This window comes from Fusarium musae, chromosome 1, assembly GCF_019915245.1.
Source record: "Fusarium musae strain F31 chromosome 1, whole genome shotgun sequence".
Taxonomy (NCBI): domain Eukaryota; kingdom Fungi; phylum Ascomycota; class Sordariomycetes; order Hypocreales; family Nectriaceae; genus Fusarium; species Fusarium musae.
Window position 1 is genome coordinate 3117371 of NC_058387.1, and position 18705 is coordinate 3136075.

Here is an 18705-nt window from a genome sequence, read left to right on the forward strand (position 1 = left end):
AAGATTTATAAAATATAATTAAGAATTATACTTAGCTTTTTATAAAAAATTAAAATATTAATTTTATAATAAAAGTAATAAATTAGCTATAAAAAAATATAAATAATATTTTAATTTAAATATTATTTAATAAAAAGGAAATAAATAAAGCTTTTATTAAAGTATTAATATTAATATAAAATATATAATATTAATAATTAAAAAAATATATATTTTATTAAAAAGTAAAAATATCTTTATAGTAATATATAAAGTATAGCTAATAAGGTCTTATAATAAAAATAATATAATATAATACTTATTTTTTAATATATTATATATAAAGTATTATATATAATACTAAAAAAATATAATAACTTTAAAAGTAAGTCTTAAAGTTATATAATACTATTACCTTTAACTTTATAATTTAATTAAATAAATAGCCTTAATTTATAAATATAAAAAGATATTTCTTCTAGCTTTAGTAAGCTAAATACTTTCTTTATTATTACCTAGTTAAAGTAATTAATACTAAAGCTTTAACTTTAAAGGCTTAATTTTAAATAAGCTAAAAATTATAAAAACTAATATAAAATATAATACTATATAATTAATATTAATAATAGCTATAACTATTTAATTAAAGTAATTAATACCTATATATCTAGCCCTTTAACTAAAATCTATAGCCTTAAGCTTAATACTATATTAATCCTTTAATCTTTCTTAAAGTATTATAAAATTATAAGAAAATACTTACTATATATTAATAACCTATTAATAATATAATAAATTAATCTTATAATTTTTAGCTATTAAGTATAGCTACTTAATATTAATAGAAATAGAGCTAAAGATAAAGCCTTTAGTAATTATATTATAAATTAGATATATATATTAAAGGACTTAATAAATCGCCTAGAATAGGGTTAATACCTATTAAGGTAATAGCAGGCCTTTATTAATAGTATTATATTAGGCGAGCTAATTATTATATATTTTATAATATTATAAAAAGCTAAGAAGTTAAAGCTTTTATAATATTATAAGGCTTTAAAGATATTTTATTTAATTATAGCTTTAAGTTAATATTATAAAGTAATTATTTTAACTTAAAAAAGTTTAAATAATATATAGATAATATTTTTATAAGCTTTAATTAGCTTAAAATTTTTAATATAAAGTATTATTAATATTAAAATAAGCTTAAATAAAAAAAATATATAATTTTAATTTAATTTTTATAAATTTAAAATAATTTCTTTTTTATTAGCCTTTTTAGCTTATAATACTTTTTTTTATTAGCCTTATTAGCTTATAGTACTTTTTTTTTATTTATTATAATACTCTTTTTTTTATTTATTATAGTACTTTTTTTTTTATTTATTTCCTTAAATTTAAAGTTATTAAAAAGCTATAAATATATTTAATAAGTAAATTAAAGCTAACTTATAATTAGACTTTTTATATTTATTTTAGATTTTTTTATTATAACTTTATTTATATAGCTATAAGCTTTTATTAAAATATAGATTTTTTAATTAAAAAGACCTTTTTTCTTATACCTTAGTTCTAGCTTTTTCTTTTTAAATATAAAAAAGTTATATAAATTAATTATAGTATATATAATCTTAATTTAATTATTAAAAAAATATTTAAGTATATTATTTTTTATTATTTTTTACTTTTTTTTATAATATTTAAAAGCCTATTTTATAACTATTTAAAGTTATAAATAGTAAAGGTTATATAATTCTTTTTTATTTATAAGTCTTTTTATTATATTACTTTAATTTTAAAAATAATATTAAATTTATAAATATAAAATTAAAATTTCTTTTTATAATTTAAAGCTAATATTAGTAAAAAAGAATCTTTTTAATAAAACTTAAAAGCTACTTATATAAGTATTAAAAAGTTAAAATATCTTTATAGTAATATATAAAGTATAGCTAATAAGGTCTTATAATAAGAATAATATAATATAATATTTATTTTTTAATATATTATATATAAGGTATTATATATAATATTAAAAAAAAATATAATAACTTTAAAAGTAAGTCTTAAGGTTATATAATACTACTACCTTTAATCTTATAATTTAACTAAATAAGTAGCCTTAATTTATAAGTATAAAAAGATATTTCTTTTAACTTTAGTAAACTAAATACCTTCTTTATTATTACCTAGTTAAGATAATTAATACTAAAGCTTTAACCTTAAAAGCCTAATTTTAAATAAGCTAAAGATTATAAAAACTAATATAAGATATAATATTATATAATTAATATTAATAATAGCTATAACTATTTAATTAAAATAATTAATAATTATATATTTAGCCTTTTAATTAAAATCTATAGCTTTAAGCTTAATATTATATTAGTTTTTTAATCTTTCTTAAAGTATTATAAAATTATAAGAAAATACCTACTATATATTAATAAACTATTAATAATATAATAAGTTAATTTTATAATTTTTAGTTATTAAGTATAACTATTTAATATTAATAAAAATAAAGCTAAAAATAAAGCTTTTAGTAACTATATTATAGATTAAATATATATATTAAAAGACTTAATAAATTACTTAAAATAGGGTTAATACTTATTAAAGTAATAGTAGGCCTTTATTAATAGTATTATATTAAATAATAGTAATAGTTAATATTAGCTATAGTTTATAAAATTAAAATATATAGTTATAGTAGTTTATATAAGTATATTTTATTAATATTATATTATTAATAGATCTTTTAATACCTATAAGTATATATAAAAATTATCTTAAGTATTAATTAGCTATATTTACTTTTAATTTATATTCCTTATATTGCTTTATATTATCTTATAACCTAATTTAATCTATTACTAACCTATTAAGCTAGCTTTAGCCTACTAATATTTATAGTTTTTCCTTTAATACTAAAACCTTTATTTTATAATTTACCTTTTTACCTTTCTTTTCCCCTTTACTTCCTTTTTTTTACTTTATAATAGCTCTTAATTCCTATAATATAATATTTATATTATTAATTTAATTACTTTAACTATATATTTTACTTCTATAAACTATACCTAGTATTAGCTATTATTACTACTTAATCTAATAGCTATAATAAAAGCTTATTACTTTATTAATAAGTCTTAATCTTACTTTAAGTAATTAGCTAGGCCTTTTAAGGCCTTTAACTTAATTATAATAGTTAAGATAATAAATATATTTTATATATTTAAGAGCTTTATAATATAATTAAAGATTATAAGATTAACTTACTATATTAGTATTAATTTATTAATATATAGTAAGTCTTTACTTATAATATTTAAATATTAAAAGAAAGTATATAAATTAAAGATATTATTAATATTAAGATTATTAATATTAGTTAGATTACTATTTATATAGTTATTAATTACTATAATAAAATAGTTATAGCTATTAATAGTAATTATATAGTAGTATATTTTATAATAGCTTATTTAGTTTTTAGCTTATTTTAAGATAGTTTATTTAAGTTAAAGCCTTAATATTAATTACTTTAACTAGGTAATAATAGAGAAGGTATTTAGCCTACTAAAGCTAAGGAAAATATCTTTTTATATTTATAAATTAAGGCTATTTATTTAGTTAAATTATAAGGTTAAAGGCTATAGTATTATATAACCTTAAGACTTATTTTTAAAGTTATTATATTTTTTAGTATTATATATAATACTTTATATATAATATACTAAAAAATAAGTATTATATTATATTATTTTTATTATATAAAACCTTATTAGCTATACTTTATATATTATTATAAAAATATTTTAATATTTTAATATAAAAATTATTTTTTAAAATTAATTATAATAAAAATATTTTAAGAAACTATTAACTTTTTTAATTAAAATCTTTATTATTAAGTAAAAAAAATAAATATTAATATATATATACTATTTATTACTTTAATTATATTATTAAATTAATAAAATTTATTATTTAGCTTAATTTATAAATTAATATATTTATAATTTAGTAATTAAATAAATTTTATATATAAATACTATATAAAGTTAATTAAGTAAAAAAAGATAGTTAATATAATACTTTAATTAACTTTAAATTAATAGGCTATATTTTTTTAAAGCTTATTATAAGCTATTATTTATAAAAAGATTATTAGCTTTAATTTAAGTAATTAATATTAGCTATTACTTATATTAATATTAGTTTTTAATTATTAAAAAAGTTAATAAAAGTTACTTTTATTTATATAAAATCAGTCTTTAAATATTATATTTAAAATAGTTAATAATTATAAGGTATATACTTAAAAGTTAATAAAAATATTAATATAAAGCTATTAAGTAAATAAATTATTTTTATAATAAAACTAATAATAATATTAATAGTTAAAGTAATTTAAAAAAGTAATAATAATAGCTAATTACTATAATTATTAATTATTAAAATTATTAATAATAATTCTATAAATAAAATTATTATAAAAGCTTAATTATAAAAAATATTTTTTATATATAGTATTTTTAATTAAACTAATAAGATTATTATAATTACTTTTATTTTAATTTATATAATTTTATATTTAATATTTAAAATAATAAAAAATATTAAAAAATAAAGATATTTTTTAGCTTTTTATTTTTATTTAGTAATTTATAAGCCTTTTTACTAGCTTAATATATTACTTACTTATATAAAAGCTATTAAATTACTTATTTATTAATTAAGTAAGATTATAATAAGAAAATAGCTTTAAATATAAAAAGGTTAGTTAACTGCCTCTTTTTATATTACTTTTTTAGCAGAAATTGACTGCCTGGTAGAATTTACTGGGCTTGCTGATCAGGGCCTTGGGCTATGTTTGATAGGTAATAAAATGTGATGACCATGTTTTTATCCTTGGATTTTGACTCTCTTGACTCGGAAGATACATGAAGGGATAACCTAGAAGAAAAGATATGCCGATAGCAGTATATATTAACTATATTGCGCATGTCATGCGACGAGTCAATATCACGATTATCCATTGTTTGCTACATCCGCACGGTCGCTCGAGTTGCATGCCCGCTTAGCTAAAGCCAACAACACAACACATCTACCACAACGCAACATGGATGTACTCCGTAGACTGGATCGGATAACCGTGGAGTTGTCAAGAGGGTATTCATTAGTTATCGAACATCCTTGAGCACACCAAAGTGCCAGTGACACCCTTGTCGGTGCCGAGTTGACCAGGCTGTCATTGTCTTGGCTTGAGCAAAAAGATAGAATGAATAGCTGCATAGCATACAAGGTGATTGACTTCCTCACGATACATACACCAGCGGATACCATAAGCTACTGGGCATTTTCATACATAAGCACCAAAGTATGACCTCGTAATAGGCAAGGCATCTACATAATTTCCTGCAACCATCGTCATTCTCTCGGCTGCTATTCAGCTATTCCCCCCTACTGCACATCACATCCGTCCATCCACTACTGTATTTATCACCACCACCACCACCACCACCACCACATGCACGCACCCACTCACTACAACTCCCACTCACACTGATCCATCATATTCCGTCTGCTTTGCCTGCCCCCATGCTCATTCTCTTCTCCATAGCCGTTGTCTGCCCCATAACAACATGGGACCCCCCCCCCATCCGCTCCCCCATGTTTAGTGGAAGAGAACCCTGGGCTAATGGCGCAAAACGCAATCACTACTAGGGCCTTGCCGAGGGACGAAGGTGCAAAGTTCATCAATTGTTTGCTTGCTGCAGAACAGAACCCTAAAAAAATGCGTGAAATGCAACCATGTCAGACCACGCCCATAATACCCTGCTCAGTCAGTGTCCAGGGGTCGTAAGATAGACTGCGATTCGTCTGACGGGCCGATGCACCGTGCTCAGAAGCAGAAGCTCAAGGTTGGAGAAATTGACTAATAATTGTACTGTACTGTAAACAGACAATCCAATGCAAATGGGTTAAGTTAGCCATACGCGCAGTACAAGAATGGGACATTCGCTGCTGGGTGCATAGTTTATCTAAATCTCCCTCTCTCACTTTCCTCAGAGGCTGGACCTTGGCTGGCGAGAAAGAAGGACAAGCGTCCTACCGTACTATACTGGATGTCTAAACTAAAGACTCGAGAATCACACATCATGATGCCCAGCTTTAAACGGCTTCACGGCCGCGCCTTGGTTGCTACGGCTCCGGTTTACTGCTCCGGACCAGCTGCTTCGTCGACCATCAAGATGACCCCTTCATCGGCTTCGTGGACAACTTACCTGTGGCGAATCATCCTGAGTGTGTTGGCCCCTTCATCGGCGCTGCTCCAGTTTGGTTCATGGGCGGCTTCAGTCTTGGGCCCTCCTGTTCATGAGCTGTATCTTCAACCTCACTTCTCCGCACTGCAAAAGGCGCCAATACAGACAGGCATTCCCTTTGAAGTCTCAACTACCCCTGAGTTCAACTGCTTCAGTCCGAATCTTCCAAATATCACCATCTATGCGACAGGGGGCACTATCGCTGGATCTGCTAGTTCGGCTGACCAAACGACGGGGTATCAATCAGCTGCGCTGAGTGTCCAATCTCTCATTGATGCGGTGCCACAGCTGTGCAATATTGCCAACGTGAGAGGTGTTCAATTCGCCAACACAGACAGTATAGACATGAGTTCAGACATGCTACAAGCGTTGGCGAAGGAAATCCAGGCCGATCTCAACAGTCCATCTACACAAGGTGCTGTTGTGACGCACGGAACCGACACTCTGGATGAGTCGGCTTTCTTCCTTGATCTCACGATCCAGAGCGACAAACCCGTGGTTGTAACGGGTTCTATGCGTCCTGCAACAGCCATAAGCGCTGATGGGCCCATGAATTTGCTGTCTTCTGTGACTTTGGCTGCCAGTGAGAACGCCAGAGGCAGGGGAGTCATGATTGCCATCAACGACCGCATCGGATCTGCTCGCTTCACGACAAAGGTGAACGCCAACCATCTCGATGCTTTTCAAGCTCCTGATAGCGGCCTGTTGGGAACATTTGTCAATATCCAGCCCGTCTTCTTTTATCCGCCATCACGGCCCCTGGGTCACCACCATTTCAAATTACCGTCCCGACCTCCGTCATCAGCTTTGCCTCAAGTGGACATCCTCTACGCTTACCAGGAGCTCAGTGTTGGCATGTTCAAGGCGGCTGTTGATCTCGGCGCACGAGGCATCGTCCTCGCAGGCCTTGGTGCTGGATTCTGGACTTCCAAGGGCACTGAAGAGATCCGACGCATAGTACGTGAAACCAACATCCCCGTGATAGTGAGCCGTCGACCAGAAGGCGGTTTCGTGGGACCCTGTCAGGCAGGAATTGGAGCTGGTTTCCTTAACCCCCAAAAGGCGAGGATCCAGCTCCAACTCGCGCTTGAGGCTAAGATGGACAACGACGCCATCCGAGCTCTTTTTGAGCACGCGGGAGTGCACTAAAGGGGCAAAAGATAAAAAGGTTCAGACCACAACAGCATGATGATACACATTACCAACAGGACCGGTACCTTTTTAGAGGAACTTCCAAAAAGATCACGATCAAATAGGGAAACTCGATACAATTCGGAGGCTTACGCATGCATCAGAAAACGGTTTGGATCTTCAGGGCGCATTTTGTCTTTTTAGCGAATGTCAAAAATTGGGGGTGGCTATCTGCTTTTTTGTCTTGTTTTTTTGTTTTTGCAAAGATCATTTTTCGTTGTTCAATCTAGCAGGCATCTTGAATCGGTGTGGCAAAATGGCTGATACAGCCAAACAATCATGGAGGGAGGCTATCTGTTTTTCGTTGTTCTGCATTTTTGTGCTTATAAAAGTTGATGCAGAGGAGTTGATAAAGCTGGTCTAGCAATCTGTTTTGCAGGTGCTTGACATGCAGGAGTATAATAAAGTTAATTGTATTCAACATATATACTCAAACGAAAGCTTCACGTGGTTCTCAAAGCAACTTATGAGCAAATATCGAAAGCCAAGATACTCAAGTTGTGGATTTGTCGATAATCCTTGCTCATCAACACGCTCGTGGTGTACCATGGGTAGCTGCACAAGTGACAGCGGAAGAAGCAAAAAAGAAAAAAAAAAAAAAAAAGACACAGCCGAAACTGCACGAAAGCAGGCAATAGCGGTCCAACAAGGGGGTCTGGAGAGAGAGCCAGGGCTCGCTGCAACTGAAGATCCTTGATATGTGGTTGACAGGGGAGTTGGCCATGGAGGGTCGTTAAAAGCCCGAGTTGATGCCTCGGGGTTCAGGAAAGATCCGGAAGTATATCCATACCTACTCATTTCGCGAGATTGCATCATATAATTGTGATAAGTGAATGCCAAATGAAGAATTGGGGTTTGGTGATTCCCATGATGTACTGTATGGATTTTCCAGGACCGCGAAATGGTGGTCAAGATAAATAGCAATTTCTCAACCCGTCAAAAGAGTATGTGTAATTGAGTTTAGACAACACAAATTAATCATACAATGAAGATCCAGTGAATGATAAGAATGATAGAAAGAGAATTCTAAGTTGGTTGGCGGCAGATGATGAGATTGATACTGGCGCTGATGTTCGTCTCAGTACGTATGTATCCCGCAGGTAGTTTTACGATCCACTATGACGGGTGAGTCTGAGAGACAACCTGGATATGTGGCTAACTGTAAATCGGAGAAGGAGATTCCAGTTCCAATTGTCTCATCAAACTCTCTAAAGCTTCCAATCAATTTGTGCAGTAAGAATTTTCTTTAGAGGTGCAGTTGCAAAAGTTTATCATATTAAAATCGTCCTGAACTCTATTAATGGCTTCCCCCAGATTGAGACATAGTCATAGTCTAGTCTAGAGGAGAAGCCCAGAAGCCTCCCGTTCGGCCTCAACGCTCCACGCGTACTCCCCATATTTTATCCCTTTACTTGTAAAGCTTGTCTGTCATAACATATACACCTCGAAATAGCCTCCTCGAATCATGATAAACTAAATTCATATCTAAACTTATATTCGTTTATTTCCGTTACAACGCGTCAGCCACCTCGTATAAGCTTATCCTTATTATCTAGCCGACTACTCCGTACCATCAGACAAAACAACCCTGACACAGCACGCCACCACCGAATCAAGGCAGGCCAAAATTCCTACTCTAGATCGAGATCAACCACCTTTTCATCCCTTCCATTCTCACTCATGATTTGATTTGGTTAGCCGTCCTTCTCTCCCCCGGGCAGAGACCGTTACCTCATGGTTGAACAGCTGGGGTCAGGGCAGGAAATACAGCAGCAGCAACAACAGTCACTCGTTTGAAGTTAATCGCCCCGTCACGCCAATCGACCCATTGCGACGTCAGCGAACGTCCCGCATGTCGACCAAGATAACCTCAATACACTCGTTTTACACCCTCGCCAAGCCATCATGTTCCAAGATCGATCTGAGGCCGAGGCGCCATTAGGCCCCGAATCACCGAAAGCCAGTTCAAAGGTCAATGTTCGCCGTCGCAACAGTGGTGCCGGCCGCTCCGCGCCATTGGTCAATCGCATAAAGGATGTTGCTGCAGATGTATACCAGAAGACCGTTATTGAGCTTATTCTGCGTCGCAAGAATGTTACTGTGTCGACTGAAGGGCGACGTATACCTCTCGAACTCGAACACGAAACCCCTTTGATCGATCCTCGCCGTGGTTTTCCATATGTCTCGAACAGCATACGAACGTCAAGATATACAGTATGGGACTTTATACCCAAGCAACTTTTCTTTCAGTTCTCTCGCGTTGGAAACTTTTATTTCCTTTGCGTTGGTATACCGCAGATGGTATGTATGAGCAGAACATTGAAGTCGGATTTGCTGCTAACAGCTACACCAGATTCCAGGCCTTTCGACGACCGGATCCTACACTACTATTCTACCGCTTTTATTCTTTGTGATGTTGACAATTGTTAAAGAAGGCTACGACGACTACCGAAGGTATCGCCTGGATAAAATTGAGAACGCTGGCTTCGCGACTGTGCTTGGACGAGAAGACAAATACACGGGAAAGCTACGACCAGTTAATAAATGGACAAAGCTTAACCCGTTTTTGACACACTCGACCGCCGAGCCGCATCCCGTACCGGAGGAGGAATTCAATGGATTGCATTGGGTCCCTGTGAGATGGAGCGAGATTAAAGTCGGAGATATCATCAGGCTTTGCCGAGACGAGCCTATTCCCGCAGACCTTGTCTTGCTACACAGCGACGGGGAGAATAAGCTGGCTTACATCGAAACAATGGCTCTCGATGGAGAGACCAACCTCAAGAGCAAGCAGGTCACGCCCGCTTTGGAAGGCTGCGACACGATCGAGGGGATTTCCAAGTGCAAGGCGGATTTCGTCGTTGAGAGCCCAAATCCTGACCTCTACAACTTTGATGGTCGCGTGACAGTCAGCGAAAAGACTGTGCCCTTGACTTCAAATGAGGTTATTTATCGCGGAAGTGTTGTTCGCAACACCAATACAGCAATTGGGCTAGTAATCAACACTGGCGAGGACTGCAAGATTCGCATGAACGCCAACAAGCACCCAAAAGCCAAAAAGCCAGCCCTCGAGCGAGTTGTGAACAAAATCGTCGTTACCCTTGCAACTTATGTTGTGGTCTTATCTGTTGGCGTATCTATGGGCTATGTCAAATGGCAAAAGAGCACAGAAAGGCACTCCTGGTACCTGGAACAGGCAAAGGTGCCTTTCTACCAGATCATCATTGCCTTCATTATTATGTTCAACAACGTTGTACCCCTGTCGCTTTATATCAGCCTCGAAATCGTCAAAATCGGCCAGTTGCTGATGCTGAACTCGGATGTTGAAATGTATGATGAAGAGACAGATACCCCTGCCCGGTGCAATACGAATACTATCCTTGAGAATCTGGGTCAGGTGGGATACGTCTTCTCAGACAAGACGGGAACCTTGACAGACAATGTCATGAAGTTTCGAAAGATCAGCGTTGCAGGAACTGTTTGGTTGCATGAGATGGACCTGGAACCAAAGGTCGACGAAGCGGAGGATTTTAAGCTCGATGAAGAGTCTGAGCCAAGTGAGCCTTCAGTCTACAAGACAGACCCCGTCACGGTCGTTATCAGAGAGGAACAGGCCGAGGCGTCGAACGAACCATCCACGCCACAAGCTCTCGCCTCGCCATCTCGGCCCTCCATGTCACCTCGCCCCTCCATGTCTCATCGCCCATCTATGGCACCCTCGAGACCCTCAATGGCACCTTCGCGCAATTCATTTGGGAGCCGTAGATCCTCGTCCCAATGGCGCTCAACGGGACGACCGGATCATGTTCAGCCCGACGTTACTACGAATGACCTTATTGAATACCTACGTCTCCGCCCTAACTCAGGTTTTGCTAGAAAGGCGAAGCAGTACATTCTCGCTGTAGCTCTGTGCCATACCTGTTTGCCTGAATATAAGGAGAACGGAGAGCTAGAGTTTCAAGCAGCATCTCCCGACGAGCTAGCTCTCGTCAGGGCTGCTCAGGAACTCGGTTACCTTGTCATTAATCGAACGACGCAAACCATCACTCTTCGGGTCACCCAGCCTGACGGCCACGAGGAAGAGCTCAAGTACGAGGTTCTGGACGTGATTGAATTCACCAGTGCTAGGAAAAAGATGTCGATCGTTGTTCGTTTTCCAGACGGTCGTGTGTCGGTCATCTGTAAAGGTGCCGACTCTGCTATCTTGCCTCGTCTTAAGATGTCGCAGATTGCCAAGCAGAAAGCTAGTGAGGTCCGGAAGAGCGCTGAGCTCGAGCGTGAGATGCACCGACGCAGCGAGCAGCAAGAGCCACGTAACAGTTTTGGCGGTAGGCCTAGTCTCACCATCCGACGAAACCCAGGCGTGTCGAGGGACAGGAGTACAAGCAGACGGCCCAATGTGGATAGAAGCAAGTCGTTCGAATTTGGCCGACTTTCTAGACGCTCGGAGGATAAGCCCCGTCTGTCCATTGCGACTCGCGGTGTGTCAATCGATCTCCCTCGAGGCCAGTATCTGAACACTCCCATTCATTACCAGCAACCAATTCCCGAACACCTAGCCTTCCTCGAGGATCCAGCCCTGCTTGACGACTCTGAGACATTTTCCAAGTGCTTTAAGCACATGGATGACTTTGCCACCGAGGGCCTTCGTACGCTACTCTTTGCGCAAAAGTTCATCACGGAACAAGAGTATCAGGCCTGGAAAAAGATTTGGGACGAGGCCACGACTAGCCTCAATGATCGTCAACAGCGCATTGAGGATGCCGGCGACATGATCGAGCAGTCGTTTGATCTGGTTGGTGCAACTGCCATTGAGGATAAGCTACAGAAGGGTGTCCCTGAGACAATTGAGAGGTTGCGGAAGGCCAATATCAAGGTGTGGATGCTTACAGGTGATAAGCGAGAGACCGCTATCAACATCGCTCACTCCGCCAGAATTTGCCGGCCCGGCTCGGATCTTTATATCCTCGACATTACCAAGGGAAGTCTTGACTCTCAGCTGATTGCCCTGCAAGAGGATCTTTCAGCTGGCTCAGTCCATAGTGTGGTTGTTATTGATGGGCAAACGCTTGCGGCCGTTGAAAAATCGCCAGAGTTATCTGCCAGATTCTTTACGGTCATGTTGCAAGTCAACTCGGTCATTTGCTGCCGTGCCTCTCCAGCGCAGAAAGCACTGCTGGTAAGCACCGTCCGGTCTCGTCTCAAGAAGTACCATGGCAGGAAACGTCGAGGCCTGACCCTGGCCATCGGCGACGGTGCAAATGACTTGGCCATGATCTCAGCCAGCCACGTGGGCATCGGCATATCTGGAAAGGAAGGTCTCCAAGCAGCCCGTGTGGCAGACTATGCCATTGCTCAATTTCGGTTCCTGCAGAGGATGCTGCTTGTCCACGGACGATGGAATTACATTCGTACCGCCAAGTTCATTCTTTACACGTTCTGGAAGGAAATGTTCTTCTACCTGCCAACAGCGCAGTATCAAAGATATACTGGCTACAGCGGCACGTCTCTGTATGAAGCTACCAGTCTGACTGTTTTCAACACCCTTTTTACGAGTCTCTGCGTTATCTGTATGGGAATTTGGGAGCAAGATCTCAGCGCTGAGACACTGCTGGCCGTTCCCGAGCTTTATGTCTACGGGCAGCGCAACCAGGGCCTCAACATATGGAAGTTTGGTCGATGGATGCTTCTCGGTGCCATTGAGGGTGTGGTCTGTTGGTATGGCGTCTGGGCTGGCTATGGTTGGATCTCACCGGCAGCGCGCGACCAAGGTTTGTATGCCCTGGGGACGCTCACATTTTCAGTTGGAGTTCTCTGGATCAACTGGAAACTTTTGTAAGTGACTACCTCGTTTGGGCACCATTTCGAGACTAACGTGATTAGCATTTTCGAAACCCATTACAAGTCTACCATTGTCATGGTATCTTTCTTTGTTACTACTATCGGCTGGTTCGCTTGGCTGTGTTTCCTTGACGCAGCCTATGCGGGTAGCCCGTCCGGGCCATACGCTATTCGAAATAGTTTCACGGAAGTATTTGGGGCCGATGCAGTATGGTGGGCAACACTATTCATCGTACTTGGGCTCCTGGGTCTGTTCGAGATCGTGCTCAAATGCGTCAAACGTCTTCTCCTAATTGCTGGACTTTGGGATTGGCCTCCCTGGGGAAAGAGTCGTCGCGGTGAGAACATCGAAGAATGGGACGTTGAGCTATGGCAGGAGCTAGAGCAGGATCCGGCGTTACGAGAGCGCTTAAAGCGACTTGCTCGTGATGAGCAGTTGGAAGAGGAGGATGAATTCGAGCACGGCATAGAGGAAGGGCTCCGGGGACGTTGACGCGAGTGATTATGGCGTTTTGATACCCTATAGATACTCCGGACTATCTTGTCATTGGGATTGTGTTATTTGTTGCATAGATTTGGATATGAAACACGATATAGCGAGGAATCTTCTTTTACACACGGTCAAATTGTTCGCCCAGTACCTCAACCTCTATCTCGACACCCGCCTCCGGCTGCTTTAGCCTCGTTACAAACTCCTCGCCCAATGCTGCAGATGTCAAAATACCTCCGCGTTTGTGAGAAGGTATGGTTCCTTGCAGGAGGACCAATGCCACTTGCGTCAGTGCTACGCCTGTGAACACGTACGGATCGCCACTATATGCGAACTTGACTTCAACTTTCGGAACAGGCTCAGCTCCTTTGTTGTCTGCTATAGCCAGAGTGCGATACTTGAAATAGTGGCTTCTACGGGCTTCCTCAGATGGACCTGTTCCTGGTGGGAACACCCGGGCGGCCAAGTAGCGTACAGGAGGGATTTTTGTGATCGCATTTGTGACAAGGGAGAGGCTAGTTCGAAACACCAATGCTGATAAAGCATTAGAACATTTCATTCTTGACGAGAAGAAGAAATCCTTTCCGTAGCCTTCCGGGCTCAGGAAGCCTGATCCATGACCGGCGTATAAGCCCCAGCTTCGGCCGATGACAACCTCCTCTACCTGTGCATGGGTACTTTCCACTAAAACGCCCAGTTCATCAACGGTTTGGACGCCAAAAGCGTTGGGGGGCGGAAGAACCCCCGTTTTGGCCCCTTGTTGTTCAGTCCTTGGCACAGGAGATAAATCAAAAGGGGCGATGTTGACGGGCTCGAGGCTACACAGTGAGCTGAGGCTTCCGCCGCTGAAAGAACCGCGGACATCTTCAAGACAGACCAGGACTTCACGAGTAGGAAGAGAGAAGTGGCGTTGAAGTTTTAGAGCGGCGAGATAGACGGATAGATCTGCGGGAACGGCAGCCCAGCCAGCGGTCATGATAATCTAGTGGTGTCAGACAAGGACCGGAAAGTAGACAGCTTAATTGTCATACTCTTGAACCTGAGTTACAGGCCATCGTGTCATACTGGGCGATAATACCTCGCATCCAGGCGGGCTCTCCGCTACTTTGTTGGTGTAAGTCGGAGTGTGACCTACACGTTGTGAGATGGTGTTTGCTTACCAATCCACATAATCGGTGCCGTTCTCAGCGCAGGCTCTGATCACAGCCGTTCCACATGTGGTAGCATAAGGACCAATAGTATTTACAATCACACGGGATGTCTTGACGAGTTCGGAGATGGCTTCGTCGGAAGCGAGGTCAAGAGCGTACACAGTACCTATGGGCGTTTAATAAGTGGATATAACACGAGGGCGTACAACAGACATTTTGGTTCTTCAAGCTGTAGTTCTTTGTGTAAAGCTTGGAGTTTACTCTCACTGCGACCTGCGATGGCCCATGATACATTGCCCGGGAGGACCTGGGCCATGTATGATGCACACAGGCGGCCTGTGTAGCCCGTTGCGCCTAGGAGGACAATGTCGATCATTATGCTGACGTGGAAGTTGGCGCTATCAAGAAATGAGACATCAATATACACATATATACTTGTCCATGTCCCTTATAAGCTGAACAGTGTGTCCTCCCAACGGTCGCTCCGGCCAAGACGGGCATAGATATCGGGCTGACTGATGCCCCGGCGGAGAGATATCCAGGCACACAATGGGATAACGGCGCAATAGAAGAACCGGCTCTGGCATGCATATCACCAAATCAGGAACAAATAGAAATGCCAGATATTTGTTCTTACTGTGCTTGTTGGATACGCATAACTACCTATTTTTGACTTAGTTTGTCACGTTGGAGCCTCATTATCCTCGTCTCTCAACGTCTGTATCCTCCTGGTTAACCACACCCTCAGATCTTTCCGGACGATCTGGAATCTTTCCAATGATTTCCATACTCCTAAAAGTGTACACAACGAGTGCGAGTGCAATGACTAGGATGCCAAAGTTTGTCCAAGCTCCGGCACGAAGACCCTTTAGAGACGGTGCATCCCATTCCTTGACTGGCCCAACATGTTGAACACTTACACCTCTTTCTTTGGCCATGACAGATGACTGTATCGAGGTGGCAATAGCCAATGAAATGGCACGACCGATCATACCAGAAGAGTTGATGAGTGCTCCGCCAACAGCTTGGTCCTCTTTCGGAAGAGAATGTGAAGTAAAGAGCGTGAGGCAAGGCCAAGCCGTGTCGGCTCCAACAACAGAGAGGATCATAGCCCAGAATCCCCATGCGAAGTATGAGGTCGTCGGGGGAATTGGCACGGCGTATAAAACAGCAGCAATGCAAACAGCCACATGTCCAAACGCCAGGATAAAGAACGTCGGAACCCGTGAAAGGAAGTACGCCGTGAAAAAGGCAACAATGAACCCGCTTATACCAGTAGGGATGAACCGCAACATTGTCTGTAGTGGTGAGAGACCTTGGTAATCCTGGAAGTAGTACGTTGCGTAAATGAGATAGTTGTTGAAGCCACCAAAGAAAAAGCCCATGATGATCATGACAGCTGTGAATCGCCAGTTATTGAAGACTGATACCTTGACGAGCGGCGGTCGATTCGTCTTCTGCTCAAGATATCGCTGCCAAAAGAAGAATGCAACGATGACCCCAAACGAAACAACGATGAGCACAGGGATCCAGGGTGCAGTCCAGCCAACAACGTTTCCCTCGGTCAAAGCAAACATAAGTGCAAGGAGTCCGCAGGTGATGAGAGTAGCGCCAATCCAGTCCACGGCCGCCGTCTTGGACCGGAGGTTGTCATGCTCGGGTCGGAGTTCCGGGGGCGAGGGCGGGGACGGGATGCAGAAGACACCGGCAACGGCGATCATGCCGGCCATGATGGCTAGGGCACCAAAGACCCATTTCCAACTGGCCCATTCCGCGATGAGACCGGAGACGAGATTACCGCAGACGCTACCGAGGGGGGCTCCGGCAGCTGGTGTTGTTAGCAAACTCCAAGATAAGTATGAGTACCTAGGTATTCAGAGAAAACATACCGTACGCACTGAAAGCGTAGTTCTTTGCCTTCCCCGGAGGAAACGTAGTCCCGAGGATACCAATCGCCGTGGGGACATTAGCAGCAGCGCCCTGGATACATCAGCAGTGTCCTGTGCCATACATAGTAAGATGGAACTCACCAGCCCGTGAAGGCCACGGAATAGATCGAATGCAATCTCAGTAGGTATGAAAGCATTGACAACACAGCAGATTGTAACCCAAAAAGACCCCAGGATAAAAATCAGTCTCTTTCCGTAGATATCTGCGATTCGACCCCAGAGTAACAGGAAGCAGCCAAATGTCAAGACGTAGGACGATACTACCCATTGAAGTCTCGTGTCAGGAACATCGAGGGCCCGGCCAATCTGAGGGAGGATGATAACGACGCTCTGGCTAGCAAGAGTCTATCATTGTTAGTGTTAGTGTTTGTGAGTTTGATCCTCATCTGTTACAGTAGACTCACGTTGAGAAAAGAAGCTCCTGTGACAGTGCAGACGAGAGCTATACAACGGGCCCTGGATAATCTCAGCTCGTCCTTCGAATCTACCGATTCTGCATCACCGCTCCCGTCATCGTTGGAAGACACATTCTCTTCAGGCCGATTGTCGGACTTTTCGTTATCGATCACATCTTCAGGGACAATCTTTTCCTGCCCTGAAGAGGTTAGAGCAGTATTTTGGGGAGCCGAGTCGATGACAAAGTCTGGTCTCTTGTCACTGGAATGGTCAGCCATTATCTCAACCCTTTTTACTCACTCGAAGGAGCAAGAATGAAGAACGAGAGAGTCTCCAACTAAAAGTCATCACCTCGGAAACAATGGGGAAATGCCCAGGGTAATATATACTACTTTGACCCAAACCCTTGAGAGCCAAGCCTAAACCCCCAATGGATGACAGGAGGGATGACAGAAAACTCGGGACTTTCATTTCTGAGTGATAAAAATACCTGTACGTGGTCAGGATATTTTGCCATGTCTTTGGCAAGCTCACTGATTGGGTTATTTTCGCCCCCTTTGCCCAAAAGGCCTCGAGGCTCCGTATCAATCAGTCAGTTGACTGGGGTAGACTGTGGGGGATGGGGTCCAGCCGAATGGCGAATTCCTTCTCATTAGACGAGGATAATGTTATTCCCGGAACTGCAACACTTGGTTACATTGACAGGCAAACAAGCTTCAGTAGACGGTCAACTCTCTATCCGTACCAACATGATCATCGCTACTACAACCTTATCTCAATGATGTGATGGGTTACCTACACAATAGAACAGACGCTCTCTTCCTTTCCTTGCAAAAGGAACCCCTGTGATAAATACCAAGGTATTCTCCCACGGCATCCGCAGATCTTCTTCGCATCTTCAACCCCACTCATTATCCCCAACTCACTCACATGCCGGGTTCTGGTGCCGGAGAAAGCCATCCAGCACCAGCAGCACAATCTAGTCCATCTATTGCCTAATTCTAGAGCAAGAGGTTATCTATCCCGTCATTCTCTCCCTTTCTCCTCTGTTTGGTCATAGCTCCCCGCTTGAGTTGGTGACTAATCTTCTCTATAGCCGAGTTGCACGGTTAACAGACTTGGGAGTCAAACATGCATGCAATACAAAGCGGCCGGCCTTTTCTGCTCATTCAAGATGGCATCTTTGCTTACAAGTCAGGCCGGAGTCTATCTCCTGTTTGGGGGGTGCCTGCATGAGGAAGACCTATCTATATCCCCCAACAGGCCTCGCTACAATCAACACCCTCAGTCTACACAATATGCACGCATGCGACCAGTCACTCATGTACTCATCACATCATGCACGACAACTATTTCCTCTCCAATAAGTTTTC

At 39.9% G+C, this 18705-nt stretch overlaps 5 protein-coding genes across 5 annotated transcripts; 2 read left to right on the forward strand and 3 right to left on the reverse strand.

Moving 5' to 3' along the window:
• Positions 1 to 6149: 6149 nt before the first annotated feature.
• On the forward strand, positions 6150 to 7463 carry J7337_000942 (uncharacterized protein; the record flags this gene model as incomplete). Its single annotated transcript, XM_044818688.1, has 1 exon — positions 6150 to 7463. The coding sequence occupies one exon, from the start codon at positions 6150 to 6152 to the stop codon at positions 7461 to 7463; it is 1314 nt and encodes a 437-aa protein (XP_044686390.1).
• A 1947-nt stretch (positions 7464 to 9410) lies between these two features.
• Positions 9411 to 13839, forward strand: J7337_000943 (uncharacterized protein; the record flags this gene model as incomplete). Its single annotated transcript, XM_044818689.1, has 4 exons — positions 9411 to 9624; positions 9721 to 9806; positions 9859 to 13340; positions 13389 to 13839. The coding sequence occupies 4 exons, from the start codon at positions 9411 to 9413 to the stop codon at positions 13837 to 13839; spliced, it is 4233 nt and encodes a 1410-aa protein (XP_044686391.1).
• A 118-nt stretch (positions 13840 to 13957) lies between these two features.
• J7337_000944 (uncharacterized protein) lies at positions 13958 to 14812 on the reverse strand (the record flags this gene model as incomplete). The annotated part of the gene is made up of 1 exon (XM_044818690.1): positions 13958 to 14812. One exon carries the CDS (start codon positions 14810 to 14812, stop codon positions 13958 to 13960), a length of 855 nt encoding a protein of 284 aa, XP_044686392.1.
• A 180-nt stretch (positions 14813 to 14992) lies between these two features.
• Positions 14993 to 15363, reverse strand: J7337_000945 (uncharacterized protein; the record flags this gene model as incomplete). Its single annotated transcript, XM_044818691.1, has 2 exons — positions 14993 to 15153; positions 15201 to 15363. 2 exons carry the CDS (start codon positions 15361 to 15363, stop codon positions 14993 to 14995), a joined length of 324 nt encoding a protein of 107 aa, XP_044686393.1.
• A 322-nt stretch (positions 15364 to 15685) lies between these two features.
• On the reverse strand, positions 15686 to 17610 carry J7337_000946 (uncharacterized protein; the record flags this gene model as incomplete). Its single annotated transcript, XM_044818692.1, has 4 exons — positions 15686 to 16815; positions 16877 to 16967; positions 17018 to 17281; positions 17341 to 17610. 4 exons carry the CDS (start codon positions 17608 to 17610, stop codon positions 15686 to 15688), a joined length of 1755 nt encoding a protein of 584 aa, XP_044686394.1.
• Between the last annotated feature and the right edge of the window lie 1095 nt (positions 17611 to 18705).